The 16,083-nt window shown below is 41.5% G+C and overlaps 1 protein-coding gene across 4 annotated transcripts in view; it reads right to left on the reverse strand.

Annotated features, from left to right (window-relative positions):
• The window catches only part of MTDH (metadherin), a 74,954-nt gene extending 58,871 nt beyond the window's left edge, over positions 1–16,083 (reverse strand). For all 4 annotated transcript variants that reach the window (XM_032248518.1, XM_032248510.1, XM_032248517.1 and 1 more), the window contains exon 1: positions 15,343–16,083. In XM_032248518.1, the coding sequence (XP_032104409.1) occupies positions 15,343–15,723 (381 nt within the window). In that variant the 5' untranslated portion in view covers positions 15,724–16,083. The remainder of the gene's footprint in view (positions 1–15,342) is intronic.

Genomic DNA, 16,083 nt, shown 5'->3' on the forward strand with positions numbered 1-16,083 from the left:
TATCTGTACTCTAACCCTCTTTCTGGATCCTACAACATTTTTTCACTTGTGCATTCCCCTCAAATTCAATATGTTAGTAAATCAATACACTAGTTTCAATAGCTTTATTTTCAGTTCTTGTAGAACACACTTTTACCAGCTACCTACTCATTACAGCAGAGCTATACTCAAGAAAACAACACAAAATGTTCTAAGTTTCTATAATGTGACAACATGCATTTGTTAACAATGATCAGGGATACAAAATTGGAAAAAGAGACCATTTATATTCTCAAATCCAGTTTGTAGGCTTTACAAAGATTTGTGGCAGAAAATCAAAACAAAAGCTGTTTATTTAGCTGGTTAAATTCCTAATTAATCCAAATTTAATCTGCTGGGTCTTAAGCAACGTGTTAAAGTCAGACAGCTGATGCTAAAACCAGGTTTCCTTACTCTTGATGTGTTTTTTTTTCTTCTGTGCCGTCTCGCCACTTCTAATGTTGCCTCTTCTAATCTCTCTTCTATGTATTTACGCATAATGGGCAAGGGAAGGAAGAGGGAGGTAGTATGTGAGTAAAGGTAAGAAACCTCAGAATGGAATGTGAACTTGGGGCCATATCTACATTAGGACTACAAAGCTTCATTTAATTTTACTTTCTAATATCATCTTACTTCTCATATGCTACTTTTAGTTCATATCACCATCTTCTCTGGCCAAACTTACCTTTTCTGATTTTCCTGTGGCCATGCCTTTCTACGTAAGGCTTACACCAACGGAATGATCTTGCAGCTTCAATTCCACAATCTCCCATCTCTTCAACTGGCAACACACAGAACTTAGATCTGCTAAACTTCATTTAATTAATCCCCTTTTGGATCCTACATCTAGGTAATTCCCTTCAGGAAACTCTCCATCATAATCACTTATACACCACCCTGTACCACCTTATTTTACTCATTTAAATGACACTGAGTCACTTGGATTCATTTACTAAATACTAAGAAAATTAGAAATCGTGATCAAAAACTGTCTTAAAAACTCACCAAGTTCAATGCCTTTTATTTGAGACCAATTGCAAAAGATATTGATGTAGCCTCCCAAATGAAACATGAAACATTCTAATCTTTAAACAATACAAAGTCTGAAGTCCTTCATCAGTGACCAACTGCATTCCCATAGATTCAGGAACACTCGGTTTCTACTTTCAGAGGCTCTGAAATGATCAGCAAGTCAAAGGTGCGCACATGCTCCTATCTATAGTGCCAATTTTAGATCCTTCTTTGCAACATCAAACTATGTAATAGCTCTAACAGCAGCTGTTCTCTCTGACCTGTGTAGATCTCCCAATTTTCCATTAAACTCCTGGGATTTATATAGCTCTCATCACTACTGGGATTCCAGAAGTAATCGGCAACTTCCCACACATGCCTGATACCATGAAACAATAAGCCTCCTATCCCAAAAGTAAAGTCAATATAATTTTTGGGTTGCAAGAAAAAGGAATGCACTAAGGTGGCTCTCCTTTATACGGCAGAACCAATGTGTCCTTCTAATTCCGCCAATAGCTAGTCAAGAAGGCCTTGCCCTGGAAAATCGCTAATCAGATTTAAATTAGCAAATCCCTAAATGGGAGCATATTATATAGATATGCTTACATGAAAAGTAACTAACAAGCCAAAACTTCAAATCTAATGTGTCTACCCTTATTATTATCAATATGGATTTTATATAAAAGTATTGTTGGTCAGGCACAGTGGCTCATGGCTGTAATTTCAGCACTTTGGGAAGTCAAGGCAAGAGGATCAACAAGAGCTCAGAAGTTCAAGGCCGGCCTGGGTAACACAGAGAGGCCCTGTCTCTACAAAAAATAATTTAAAAAATTAGCTGTGTGTGGTGGCACGCCTCTATAGTCCCAGCTACTCAGGGGACTGAGATGGTAGGATCACTTCAGCCTCGAACGTCAAGGCTGCAGTGAGCTGTGATTACACCACCGCACTGTAGCCTGGGCAACAAAGTGAGACCCTGTCTCAAAAAAAAGGGAAAAAAAGTATTTTTCTTTGGTCATGGAACTTTAATATATATAGTGGATTTCTACAGATTAGCAAGTACATGGGCCTCTCATTGCACCCCAGTTTAAAATTCCTTCGAGAACTTTAAGGTCTTCCTCACCAGGGCCAATCAAAGTTAATTTCATATATAGCTTACAATATGTATTTTAAGTTAGACCAAAGATGACTTTCAAATTTGATAAAAATCAACTAGTAACAGAAAAATGATATAATAATTTTATTTAGATGGATAAACTCCTTGTAGACATCACCATGTTTACCTTATTATTATAATTTTCTTCCATACCCTCCCCCCCAACACCTGGATCTTTCTTTGTTTAAAATGCATGCAGGAAAGAACAGTTTGTGTATATGCACTGGCAGGGGTGGTAGTAAACCAGAATGAAGATATCTATAAATATCAGGGAAAACAGAATGGAAGAGGGGGGCACACAGCAGAAGAGAAGGAGCTTATTTCATGATTCTTGATTTCAAGAAAATAAAATTGTTCAAGCTAGTCAATCTCAATTTATTAATTTCGCACAATTCCATAATCTTTTTTCTTTTTTTTTTTTGAGACGGGGGTCTAGTGGCATGACCTTGGCTTACTGCAGTCTCCACCTCCTGGGTTCAAGTGGTTCCTGTGTCTCAGCGTTAGGCGCATGTCATCATGCTCGGCTAATTTTTGTATTTTTAATAGAGACGGGGTTCCGTCATGCTGCCTAGGCTGGTTTGGAACTCCTGGCCTCAAGTAACCTGCTTGCCTCAGCCTCCCAAAGTGCTGGGATTACAGGTGTGAGCCACCACACCTGGCCTCAATTCCATAAATGTTTAAGTACTCAAGTACCAGCCATTAGGCTAAGGGCTGTAGGAACAAGGACATGTGAAAGGAGTTTCTGCCTCAAGGAGTTTTAAAGTTCACAATAAGAAGTATGCTTAATAACAGACTTCATTTGAGCACTCTTTACTTGTTAAAACTGACTCCAACTTGCAAGAGGTAAGCATATATAAAGTTTAATACTAACTTCTAAAATGAGATCACTTAGAACCCTATTTTCATTTAGTTATGTAAATGTATTTCTAGCCCCCACACGTAAAGATCATGATTCAAATTACCTAGAAACTTCTCAGGTTTAGAAACTAGAAGGGCAGGATACCAACCAGCCCTCAAAAACGGAATATGAGAAGACCATGGGCTTCCATATTTAATCGCTGTGATTTTAAGCATTTTCCTCTACTTAATCCTTGATTTTATCATTTGTAAATGTGAGAAAAATAGGTATTTTGTCTTACAAATTTCTTGTTAGAATTACAGCAAATGACAGAGCATGTGAAAGCATACTTGCTCCAGAAACAGTTTTTCCCTTCTTTTTAAATTTTTTCTTAAACTTTTGGTAGAGATGGGGGTCTCACTATATTGCCGAGGCTGGTCTTGAACTTCTGGGCTCAAGCGATCTTCCTACTTTGGCCTCCCAAAGTGCTGGGATTACAAGTATAAGGCACCACACCTGGCCCATCTTCCCTTCTAATATCCTTTCCTCTCCAAAGCTATGACGGCCTATACCCTTTATTCCCACGTTCAAGCATTTGGGTCATTTTTTATATTAGCAAGCTCAGATAAATGTTAACTCCTGGTGGTCAAAAGGGCCTGGACATGTATCTACCAGGTCCAATGCTCCAGATGCAAATTGTTTTGGGAAGTTAATGGATTAAAAATAATCAGCAAATATATCCTTTCAGAGGCTAAAAAATAGTCCAGGCTTGTTCTAGAGGCAGCATTGTAATGCTCTTTCTTTTTAAAAAATTGCTGTTTTCTAAGAAAATTACACAATATTCACTTAGAGTGACATGCACAACCCTTAACACCTTGAAACAAAGATAAGTAAGGCTCAGTGCCTGCCCACAAGAAGCTTAGAACCTAGTAAAGGAAGACAGGTATACAATAACACATACCTCACACTCTCAAGAGTACGGGTTTTGAAAGCAAGCTGAGAGACCAGCATTGAGATCCCAAATGTGTTTCACCCTGGACAAACGCTGGAATCTTTTTTTTTTTCTTTTGCGACAGGGTCTGGCTCCATTGCCTACGCTAGAGTACGGTGGTGCATGATCTCGGTTTGGCTCACTGCAACTTCCTCCTCCCAGGCTCAAGTAATCTTCCTACCTCAGCCTCCGAAGTAGCTGGGACTATAGGCGCACATCACCATGCCCAGCTAATTGTTTGTAGAGACAGGGTTTTGCCATGTTGCCCAGTTAGTCTCAAACTCCTGAGCTCAAGCAATCCACCTGCCTTGGCCTCCTAAAGTGCTGAGATTACCTGTGTGAGCCACCGTGCCTGGCCAGAATCTCAATTTTATTAGCTAAAAGTTATACTGAGCATATAGGAGGGATGGTGTGTGTGTACATATATATATATATACACACACACAGTCTTAGTAGATAACATATAATTCTAAAAACTGAAAAACAAAAAAGATAAAAGGCAAGAAATTAGGAAATTCAGAAGTAGCATCATAGTAGCTGATAGGTTAGACTATAAGACAGTCTAACAATAATAATTTCCAAGTACTTCCTAGATACATTACATGTACTATCTCATTTAATGGACAAGACCTAGTTTTGGTAAGTCTGCTTTAGTTGTGAAATGTTCTTAGAATTTTTAGTAGAGACAGGGTTTCACCATGTTGGCCAGGATGGTCTCTATCTCTTGATCTTGTGATCCACCCGCCTTGGCCTCCCAAAGTGCTGGGATTACAGGCGTGAGCCCAGCACGCCTGTATATTATCCTCATCATAAAAAAGATAAAAGGCAAGACAGCATTAGGACAAATACCTAATGCATGCGGGGTATGCATTAGGTATTTAAAACCTAGATGACAGGTTGATGGGTGCAACAAACCACCATGGCACATGTATACCCATGTAACAACCCTGCACGTTCTGCATATGTATGCCAGAACTTATAGTATAATTAATAAAAAAAAAGATAAAAGGCAAGAAATTAGGAAATTCAGAAGAAGCATCACTGCAGCTGATAGGTTAGACTATAAGATGGTCTAACGATAATAATTTCCAAGTACTTCCTAGATATATTACATGCATTATCTCATTTAATGGACAAGACCTAGTTTTGGTACGTTTGGTTTAGTTGTGAAATGTTCTTAGAAGAAATTCAACATAGACCAATTTCTTGACAGTTTGAAACTGCAAACTTTTTCCCCTGCCAAATGTTATGCACATATGAACTACACAAGCTAAACATACATATAAACCACAGCTTTAGACACAGCTTAACTCCAATTTCAAACTCTTAATAACTGAGAGAACAATATTACACACATAACCTATGGTTCAAATTTGCAAAACGTTAGTATATACTGAGATATTTCCTTTAGTGGTAAGGATCCTCGTACTTTCTAAACAGCCAAAAATTCAACTCAGGATTCCAAACTGTCTACTGCAGCAGGGCTGCTCAGGTTACCTTTATGAGATAGGGAGATGATGATAACTGTCACATGGCCAAGTTATGCCAAAGATGATTTCTGAAAAAATAAATATAAGCACTGGTTCTCAATATTTTACATCTGATGGGTATGATAAAGACTACAAGTGATACAGCAAATACACATCTGTGTAATTCTTTCTTTGACAGAAGAAAGATATCTAAGACACGCTGATAGATGCCTTCTGGGAAGCCTGGCATTCTATAGAACAGTTTGAAAACTACTAGCATAGCTGGAGAGAAAACAAAGTGCATTTTAAAACTGACCAAATAACACCAATTCCTTACTTAAATCTCTTTTTTTGCTTGAATACTAATTGCTTGAATTATGCTTGAATAATAATTTAAAAATACTCTCAGGGATTTTAGAGCAATTTGAAACAGTACCCTAATCAATAATGCCAAAGCACAACAAAAATGAAAGTTTATAGGGTTTACTGTTGTTCTTGGTATCTAAGATGGGCACAACTACTCAAGGTCTTTTCTGTCAGAACTATTAAAAGTCTTTTATGCTAGGCCTCTGGCAGAATAAAATGAAAAGATTTAAAAAATCCTGTTCCATAACCAAACAAATGGAGCCAAAATTCTGGAGCTTTTGTAAGGTCATTATAATTTTCAGCAGAAACTTATGACTCTTAATTATTAAAAGCAATAAAGCTAAAACTCACTGGAAATATCGAATTTGTTCTCTGAATGCAATTTAATATCCTGGAACATGCCATCGAAACTAGAGTTCTCAGATTAGAAATTAGGATATTGTTTTGCCTTTGAAATTCCTTTGCTCCATGACAGTAAATACGTCACTTAATTTTTCTGAATCTCAAGATTCCTATTCTATAAAATCACAAATATTTGTTTACCTGCCATTTGGAATTTGGAATATTTTGAGCAAATAATTGTTCTTTTTTTTTTCTTTGAGACAGAGTCTTGCTGTGTTGCAACGATGAAGCGCAGTCAGTGGTACGATCTTGGCTCACTGCAACCTCTACCTCCCATGTTCAAGCAATTCTCCTGCCTCAGCCTACAGGTGTGTGCCACCACACCCAGCTAATTATTGTATTTCTAGTAGAGACAGTGTTTCACCATGTTGGCCAGGATGGTTTCTATCTCTTGACCTTGTGATCCACCCGCCTTGGCCTCCCAAAGTGCTAGAATTACAGGCGTGAGCCATTTCGCCTGCCCGATTATTATTTTAAGAATTAAAATTGACAAAGAGTGACTTAAAGGTAAAAACAAAACTCTAGGTGGCAAGTGATATAATTTGCTCTTAATATTACCAGCAAAACCATTACCTATATAAAAAACACAATTCTATTGGGAATATATTGAGACAAATTTATTTAGCTCAATAACAGATTACCCAATTAACTGTGAGATGTTATTTTAGCCACTTCATTCAGCATTTAGCTCAACAAATAATTACCAAAGGCACTAATGCGCCAGGCAGTTTGCCACTGGTTTACAATCTGGGGAGGGAAAGAATCCAAAAAAGTAAAGGGATAAGCAAACAAATAATATACAAGCTGTGATAACTACTATGAAGAAAACATCTAAGGAGCTGAGACAAAATAGAAAGGGATGTCTATTTCAAATAGGGTGATCAGGAAAGGATTTTCAGGGAAGGCGACTTTTAAGGTGAAAACTAAAGGCTGATGAGAACAGTGCGGGAAAGATTGTTCCAGAAGTGTTAATAATAGCTCATGTAAAGGCACTGGGTTGTGAAAGAGTTTGAAGAACTGAAAAAAGATCAGTGTAGTTGACGGTAGCAAATGAGGAGAAACTAACTCAAATTCAGCTTACAAAGAAAAGCAGGTTTGGGGCCATACAGGCCACAGAAAGAGATTTAGATTTTAAATGCAAAAGCTACTGAAGTGTTGGTTTTAGACAGCATAGTGATTTGCTTTGAAAAAACTCATTACTAGCACACTGAGAAGGGACTGGAGGCAATAAAAGGAAGGCTACTGCTGCAGGTTAGGGGAGCTAAGGTGACGCTAGAAAAAGTAGTCAGATTGAATATATATTTTGGAGATAAAATTGATGGTACTTTGCTGATGGGTTAGATATAAGATGAGGAAGATATGAGGAGGCAAGAGGAAAGATTAGAATCAACGATGATTCTCCTATTTTTGGCTTAAATAACTGAATGGTAGAGTAATTTGCCACTTACAGAAAAGGGAAAGACTGGGAGAAGGCAAGAAATAACAGGTTCTGTTTTGGAGATGTTAAAAGTTTGAGATAATTTTTTTTTTTTTTGAGACGGAGTTTCGCTCTTGTTACCCAGGCTGGAGTGCAATGGCACGATCTTGGCTCACCGCAACCTCCGCCTCCTGGGTTCAGGCAATTCTCTTGCCTCAGCCGGGACTACAGGCACGCACCACCATGCCCAACTAATTTTTTGTATTTTTAGTAGAGACGGGGTTTCACCATGTTGACCAGGATGGTCTTGATCTCTTGACCTCGTGATCCACCCGCCTCAGCCTCCCAAAGTGCTGGGATTACAGGCGTGAGCCACCGCGCCCGGCTAAGTTTGAGATAATTTTTAAATGTTCAAAATAAATATCAGACTCCCAATCAGAGAAATCAAATATCCATCTAGACATGAGGTACTGAAGATGACAGAACAGTATAGATACAGACAGGGACTAATATACAGTTGTTCCCCATTATTAATGGATTCTGTATTAGTGAATTTACCTATTCACTAAAATTTATTTAAAATTAAATTTATTTTCACTCTAAAATCAATACTTGAGGTGCTTTCATGGTCATCTGTGGACATGCACATGCACAGAGCTACAAAGTCCCAGCTGAGGTCAAGGCAATACTCCACCTTCTTATTTCAGCTCTTGTCACTCTAAGTGTCCTTTCTGAGGACTATTTAGTGTCACATATTTTGCATTTTTGAGGTGCTTTTTTTGTTGGTGATTTTGCTGTTTAAAATGGTCCCCAAAGGTAGTGCTGAAGTGCTGCTTAGCACTCCTAAAGTGTAAGAAGGCTGTGATATACCTTACAAAGAAAATAATGCATTAGATAAGCTTTGTTCAGGCATAAGTTCAGTGTTAATGAATCGACTATATTAAATGTCTTTAAACAGAAACAGACATAAAACAAGACTATGTACTGTATACTGTACTGGTGAAAATATTGTGACCAGAGGCTTGGACCAAACTTTGCATTTTCCCTAGGAGCACTAGTTTAGTACTGGCTAATTCAGTGGGAACTTCATAGAACTTCTGCAGATAAAGAGAATCAACTACACTGTTCTGTTCCAGTACTATTTACAATGTACCTTCTATGTGTGTGACCACTAGTAATAAGTTCTGTGCTCCTAATATAATGGGCAGACACTCAGATACTTGCTGAATGATTAGACAGAACCACATGAAATGGTGATACTAGAACATTCCAATCTAAAAATATGGCATAGCGAGGTGTGATGTGTGCCTGTGGTCCCAGCTACTCAGGAGGCTGAGGTGGGAGGATTGCTGGAGCCTGGGAGGCAGGGGTTGCAGTGAGCCAACATCACTCCACTGCACTCCAGCCTGGATGACTGAGTGAGAACCTGACTCAAAAAATAAATAAAGGCCGAGTGCAGTGGCTCACGCCTGTAATTCTAGCACTTTGGGAGGCTGAGGCGGGTGGATCGCCTGAGGTCAGGGGTTTGAAATCAGCCTGACCAACAAGGTGAAACCCCATCTCTAAAAAAATAAAAATAAAAAAAAATAAAAATAAAAAAATATGACCAGGCACGGTGGTTCACACCTGAGGTCAGGAGTTTGAGACCAGCCTGGCCAATGTGGTGAAATCCCGTCTCTACTAAAAAGACAAAAATTAGCTGCGTGTGGTGGCAGGCACCTGTAGTCCCAGCTACTCGGGAGGCTGAGGCAAGAGAATCGTTTGAACCTAGGAGGTGGAGGTTACAGTGAGCGGAGATTGTGCCATTGCACTCCAGCCTGGGGGACAAGAGAGAGACTTTATCTCAAAAAAAAAAAAAAGGCAATTGCATAGTTTCCATTAAACACGAAACATCACGCTAGGTGTTACAGTATATAACTCTAGCTGAGGAGCTAGGGAATGCTTTACGGTTGAAGCACAACTGCAGCTGGGCCTTGAAGAACAGAAGGAAACTGGTAGGGAGAGGCTGGGCACAGTGGCTAATGCTTGTAATCCCGGCACTTTGGGAAGCCTAGGCAGGTGGACTACTTGAGCTCAGCAGTTCAAGGCTAGTCTAGGCAACATGGCAAAACACCACTTCTACAAAAAATACAAAACTTAGCTGGGCATCATGGTGTTCGCCTATAGACCCAGTTACTCAGAAGGCTGAGGTGGGAGAGTCACTTGAGCCTGGGAGGTTGAGGCTGCAGTGAGCCAAGATCACACCACTGCACTCCAGCCTGGTTGACACAGCCAGACCCTGTCTCAAAAAGAAATTTAAAAATAAAAATAAAAAAATAAATTGGTAGAGAGAAAGAAGGGAATTTTAATAGATAAAAATAATGGCTGGGCATGGAAACTCACGCCTGTAATCCCAGCACTCTGGGAGGCTGAGGCAGGTGGATTGTCTGAGCTCAGGAGTTTGAGCACATGCCTGTGCAACATGGTGAAACTCTATCTCTACAAAAAATACAAAAATAACCAGGTGTGGTATCGTGCACCTGTAGTGCCAGCTACTTGAGGGGCTGAGGCAGGAGGATTGCTTAAGTGCAGGAAGTGGAGGCTGCAGTAAGCTGTGTTCACACCACTGCACTCCAGCCTGGGTGACAAAGTGAGACTGTCTCCAAAAACAACAAAGATGAAAATAATAATAAATAAAGAGACAGAGAAATCTAGCCAAGCAGAATTATTTCTTGTCTTAGGAGTAATAGTGAGAGACAAGTCAAAGGTAGGGTTAGATCATGAAGAGACTTAAGTGCCAAATCATGAATTTTGGATTTTATTCAACAGGTGATGGGGAAACTACTAAAGAGATGTGGACATCAAAGTCACATGATCAGGGTTGGGCTTCAAAAGACTCAACTCGCATGAGTGGGTAGAAAAGATTGGCAAAAAAGAAACTGAAAGCAGGAAAACCAGTTAGGATGATGTTAGAATAGTCTAAGCAAAAGATAATAAAGCCCTAAAGTAGGGCAGTGGCAGTGAAACTGGAACAGAAGTAATGACTACAAAAGATACTGCACACCATTAGAATACAGTCAGTCACACATTGCTTAATGACAAGAATATATCCTGAAAAATATATCTTTGTGCAAACATCACACAGTATACTGACACAAACCTAGGCTACAAACCTGTACAGCACGTTGCTGTACTGAATACTGTGGGCAATTGTAACACAGTGGTATTTTGTATCTAAACAAAGAAAAGGTATAGTAAAAATACAATATAATAATCTTATGGGGTCACCATCATGCAGGCAGTCCTTCACCTCACAAAATTATAGCCAGATGAGGCAAACAGTCATTTTCCACTACAAAGAGAAAAAGAGGGCTCACATGGATATTTACCCGGCATGAATAATAGGAGTAAGCTGTATAAATACTTTCACTGGAAATCTTACTATATTACGCATTCAACAATTATTTTTTTGAGTACCAAGCACTGTGCAATGCTATCTGGCAACAAACAAAATGAAACACTATTATTTTATTCATTGAACTCAGAGATATGGCAATTATACTATAGCAAATCTCTATGAACATTCCTACATTAACATGCAAATGACCTGTACACTAAAATAAATTTTTGAGCTGGGCGAGTTCATGTTTGTAATCCCAACATTTTGGGAGGCCAAGGTGGGAGGATGGCTTGAGGCCAGGAGTTTGAGGCTGCAGTGAGCTATGAGCTATAATTGTGACTGTACTCCATCAGGGGCAATAGAGCAAGATTATCTCAAAAAAAAAAAAAAAAAAAAAAAAAGAGACAATTTTCTTTGAAATTGATCCTGATTATGTGGTTCCAGTTGACATTCAAAGCCAATTGATACAGACCAGTTTTTGCACACTGCAATTTAAATCATTACTCAGATTAAAAATCAAATGAAATAGTAAGAGTGCCCATTTAATACAGACTTTGAGGTAGGTGTCATGAAAAATACATATAAGATAATAATTTTCAAAAATGTCAAGAACAGAGGTGTGAGGGGAAGGGAAAAAAATGCCAAGAACTCCCAGTAAAAAGTGACCCACTCACTTTTAATTAGGGAACAAACTGTAATTCATGCCCTAGAAGACCTATGGCATGATTTTATTAGGGGATAAAAAACAAATTGATAATGGAATTGCAGAAACTCCTTATAAACAGGTTAGTAAATACAGATTTAGCCACTGAAAATTTTGAAAACGGGAGCTACAAAATTTGGAATCATTTAAGAGAAAGCTAGAAACGACGAAATGAAAAGATCAGAGATCAGGAATCTACAAGCATCTTTTTTTTTTTTCTTTTAAGAGACAATCAGCTGGGTACAGTGGCTCATGCCTGTAATCCCAGCACTTTGAGAGGCCGAGGTGGGCGGGATCACATGAGGTCGGGAGTTTGAGACCAGCCTGACCAACACGGAGAAACCCCATCTCTACTAAGAATACAAAAATTAGCTGGGCGTGGCGGTGCATGCCTGTAATCCCAGCTACTCAGGAGGCTGATACAGGAGAATCACTTGAACCCAGGAGGCAGAGGTTGTGGTGAACCAAGATCGTGCCATTGCACTCCAGCCTGGGCAACAAGAGCAAAACCCAGTTTCAGGAAAAAAAAAAAGACCAAGTCTTGCTGTGTTGTTTAGGCTGGAGAGCTGTGACATGATCATAGCTCACTGCAGCCTCAAGGTCCAGGGCTCAAGTGATCCTCCCACCAGTGTCTCCCCCAATGCTGGGATTATAGGCATAAGCCACTGCACCTGGCCCAAGCACTTCCACAAGCATTCAAAGTGGCTCTGTTCCAAGTAGCCAGGGATAACACTTTGAAGAATCCTGCAGTGTTTTAACTCAACTGAGATTTTCAATTTGCAAACAAGATACACCAAACAGAGCAAGGTGAAATGCCTTACTCAAGTTTAGTGTTTCCCATTCTTGCCAGGCTGACAGAGTTGCCTTCTTTCAGTACTGGGCCTTTGCTGTTTCTCAGGCCTCTCACATTATTTTGCTCTTACTGCCCTCCCTTCAGCCCCTTTTTTAGACAGGGCCTCGAATTGGTTCACTGCAGCCTCCCCCTCCTGGCTCAAAGATCCTCCCACCTCAGCCTCCCAAATAGCTGGGACTACAGGTGCACACCACCACACTGGACTAATTTTTAAAATCTTTTTGTAGAGATGAGGTCTCACTATACTGCCCTGCCCAGGTCATTCTCGAATTCCTAAGCACTCCTACCAACTTTCAAAGTCAGCTTCTGTGACAAGGCCTTTCATGCCCATCTGGGTCCACATTCAAGTTGTATTGTTAATTTTTAAAGCATATCTTTTTCCACAAGGGAAACAAAAAGCTCCCTGGAAAGAAGGTGAGCTTTTACATTTGTATCCCTGTCACAGAGAGATATGTCAATATTTATTCCTTTTTACTGCCTTTAATTTGTAAACAGTATCTTGCTTTTCTTCAAGTAAATCCTTAGCACGGTTAAAGGTATCTAATGAGTACTAAATAAACGGCAGCTTGTATTTCTTTGCCCTGTAAAGCTTCAGTTTTTCTAACTGTGGGTCATGCCTCACAGTCAAATGTGAAATGAATTTAGTGGGTCATGAAGAGTAAAAAAACAGCAGTTTTATGTGCGTACTGTAAAGTAAAATGTGTTTCTTACTGTGAGTTGCAGTCAGAAAAGCTTGAAAGCCACAGTTTTGTAAATGTTGGTTAAACTTCTCGAATACATTTTCAGTATTTGGTAGATAAGGATAATTTCTTACCCAATTAACATTCAGCCATCCAGTCTTCCCATTCTCCACTCCTCAAAGCTAATGCTAGGTTTACTTATTTATTCCCCACTTCCTTAATGTGAATAAAAAGGAGGGGGTAAATCCTAGTCTACTGAGCATTTTTCACAGTACTGTATTCTTCACCCGGGTCTGTACTCCTTCAGATGAGTCACTTGAGTGTTATAATGCACTTCGGATGGGCTCTTGGAGCACCTGCCTCTCTCAACTCAAGTCTATCTGAAACTCTACATGTCCCAAATAGGGCTTTGAAATCTTCACAATGTGCTTCATTCAGATGAGTTTGCGCTTAATATGTTTTTTTTTTTTTTTTCCAAGATCACCTTCTTTCCTTACCTTAGAGCAAGATTCTCTATTTTCACCATTTTACTTTGATAATTGCTAATTCTTGAGAGTCTCCACAAGTTTTTAAATTATATATGTTCCAAATCAGTTCTATTTTCGTTTCTCCTAACTTAAGGTAGTAGTATTCACATTGACAAAGTTGTGCCTTTTCTAGGTTTCGTATGTATCTTGCATTTTTTTAATCAGCAGGCAAAACGTGAAGGCCTATCCAAGCCTAATAACGCACTCACTGTGACCTGTCACATCTATAATCTAGTTTTCTTTTTGTTACCAACAAAACTCTTGTTAGTTTGAACTCAAATCTCATCTCCTCCAATAACTTTCCTAAAGTCCTCCAATAAAATGTCTCCTACCTTCCAAACCTCATGAACACTCAGTTCGAACCTCTTTAACACCTATCAGGCTATGCAAAATTCTAATTATTTATGAATCTGTCTCCTACACTACTCTCCAAGATTGACTCTATGTGGATACTCTGCACTGCCCTCCAAACACCAGAGTGCAAATTTCACATAGTAGGGCCTTGGTACTGGCTTACTCAATTGAACTGAAAAGGTGAAGAGCTTAATTCGGTGGATATAAAAATAAGTTAGGTGCTGTTCCTAACTCTGCAAACCCTCCATAGTCTCAATTTGCTCAAATGTAAAATATTTTAAAAATGTTTAAAACTTTGAAAGATGTAATGGAGAACCATGGGAATGGCAATGAAGAATGTAAAAGCAAAGCATGAAGGTCTAAGACAGATGTGATGCCCTCTGCCACTTCCACACGTGGCCCAGTAAATCGGTGCCTGAATTCCTCTCTCGGCTTTCACCATTCTGCCCTGTCATCCCCTTTTACTCTATTTCACAAACCTACCACACCACGGAGGGTGCAACAGACTCCTTCGCTGAACTCGCCTTAGCTCTCTCATAGGACCATATACCTCCAAGCGTATTAGGTAACCGACTCCCTCTTGCCTTGCTCCTGTTCCGGCCTCTATTGGCCACAACTGCCAGAAGAGTGGGCAACCATTTCCGTTGAACAGTCCCAACTAAAATGGAAGCGCGTCTAGACCTGGACACCTTTAATCCCGCGTAAGCCCCAGAATTTCTAGGTCACCGTATTTCCTCCACTGGCTACTGTCTCAATGTGACTTGAGATAGATCTGTCTTCCGAGCGCAGTCTTTCCACAACTTCCCAACGCCACCTTAAGGTTCCACTACGCTCCACATGCAGCCTGCTCTGCGGGCCTCAAGGAAGGGTGCTGTGCTCTTCCAGCGGTCACGGTTCCCAAAGACGGCCTGACCTCTGGGCGCCTATCTAAACGGACCCCCAGACGTAACTTCCTTCCTCGAAACTGGGCTTCCCTACCCGTCCTATACTTCCTGAGTTTCCCCCATTCCCCAAATACCATGACCACCTATCACCTCCTCCTCCACTTTGGGAGATCTGCCTCTCGGCTTTCGCCTAAGCACTCTTTTTCCCTCCCCGGCCTGGGCGCGGCCTCCCCCCAGCTGGAGGGTCTCCACGCCGGCCCTTCGCCCCTTCTCTACCGCCGCTCATCCCCTACTCACTTTGGGCTTCTCCGGCAGTTTCTTCCGGTTCTTCTTCTTCTGTTCCTCGCTCCGGAGATTCTTCAGCAAGGCCAGGTCGTCAGGGGCTGCGCCCGGCGCGACCGCCGTCTCCTCCCGCTTGCGGGGCGGGCTCCGCCGCTTTTTGCGGGCGCCGGCGCAAGCCGCGGCCCAGCCGTAGCCGAGCAGAAACAGCAGCAGCAGCCCGAGCGCGCCCGTGCCCACCAGGATCACCCAGCCGGGGTACCGCTTCGGCTCCAGCCCCAGGTCGAGGCCCAGCTCGGTGCGCAGAAAGCCCAAGCCGACCGAAAGCATTTCCCGCAGCCGGGCCGAGCCCTCCTCGGCCTGCTGGGCCAGCTCGTCCTGCCAGCTCCGTGCAGCCATCTTCCTTCCCGTCAGAGGGACTCGCAGGATGACGCCGGGACGCGGAGACGCCGTGGAAGAGTCAAGGGAAGCGAAGATGGGCCAGGCCGGGTAGCCTCAGGCCCAGTGCATCGCGGCCGCCCCTCACGCTGGAGCCGGGGATCGGCCGCTGCCGCCGCGGGAAGGGCAGAGGGGTCTCCCAGGTTCCCCGCTGTCAGCCTCACTCCGCCGCCGCCAGGAGACCCGGGAGGCGGGAGGGAGTGTCTCCAGTGGCGGCCGCTAAGCGGCGTCTCGGCGCCAGCGCCAGGCCCCACTGTCCTCCCTCGGCGGAACAATGGCGGCTCGGGCCGCGACCCACGCCGCGCGCGGGGCCGACCGTGG

Source organism: Sapajus apella, unplaced genomic scaffold (assembly GCF_009761245.1).
Source record: "Sapajus apella isolate SASKATOON/1434 unplaced genomic scaffold, GSC_monkey_1.0 scaffold3, whole genome shotgun sequence".
NCBI lineage: Eukaryota > Metazoa > Chordata > Mammalia > Primates > Cebidae > Sapajus > Sapajus apella.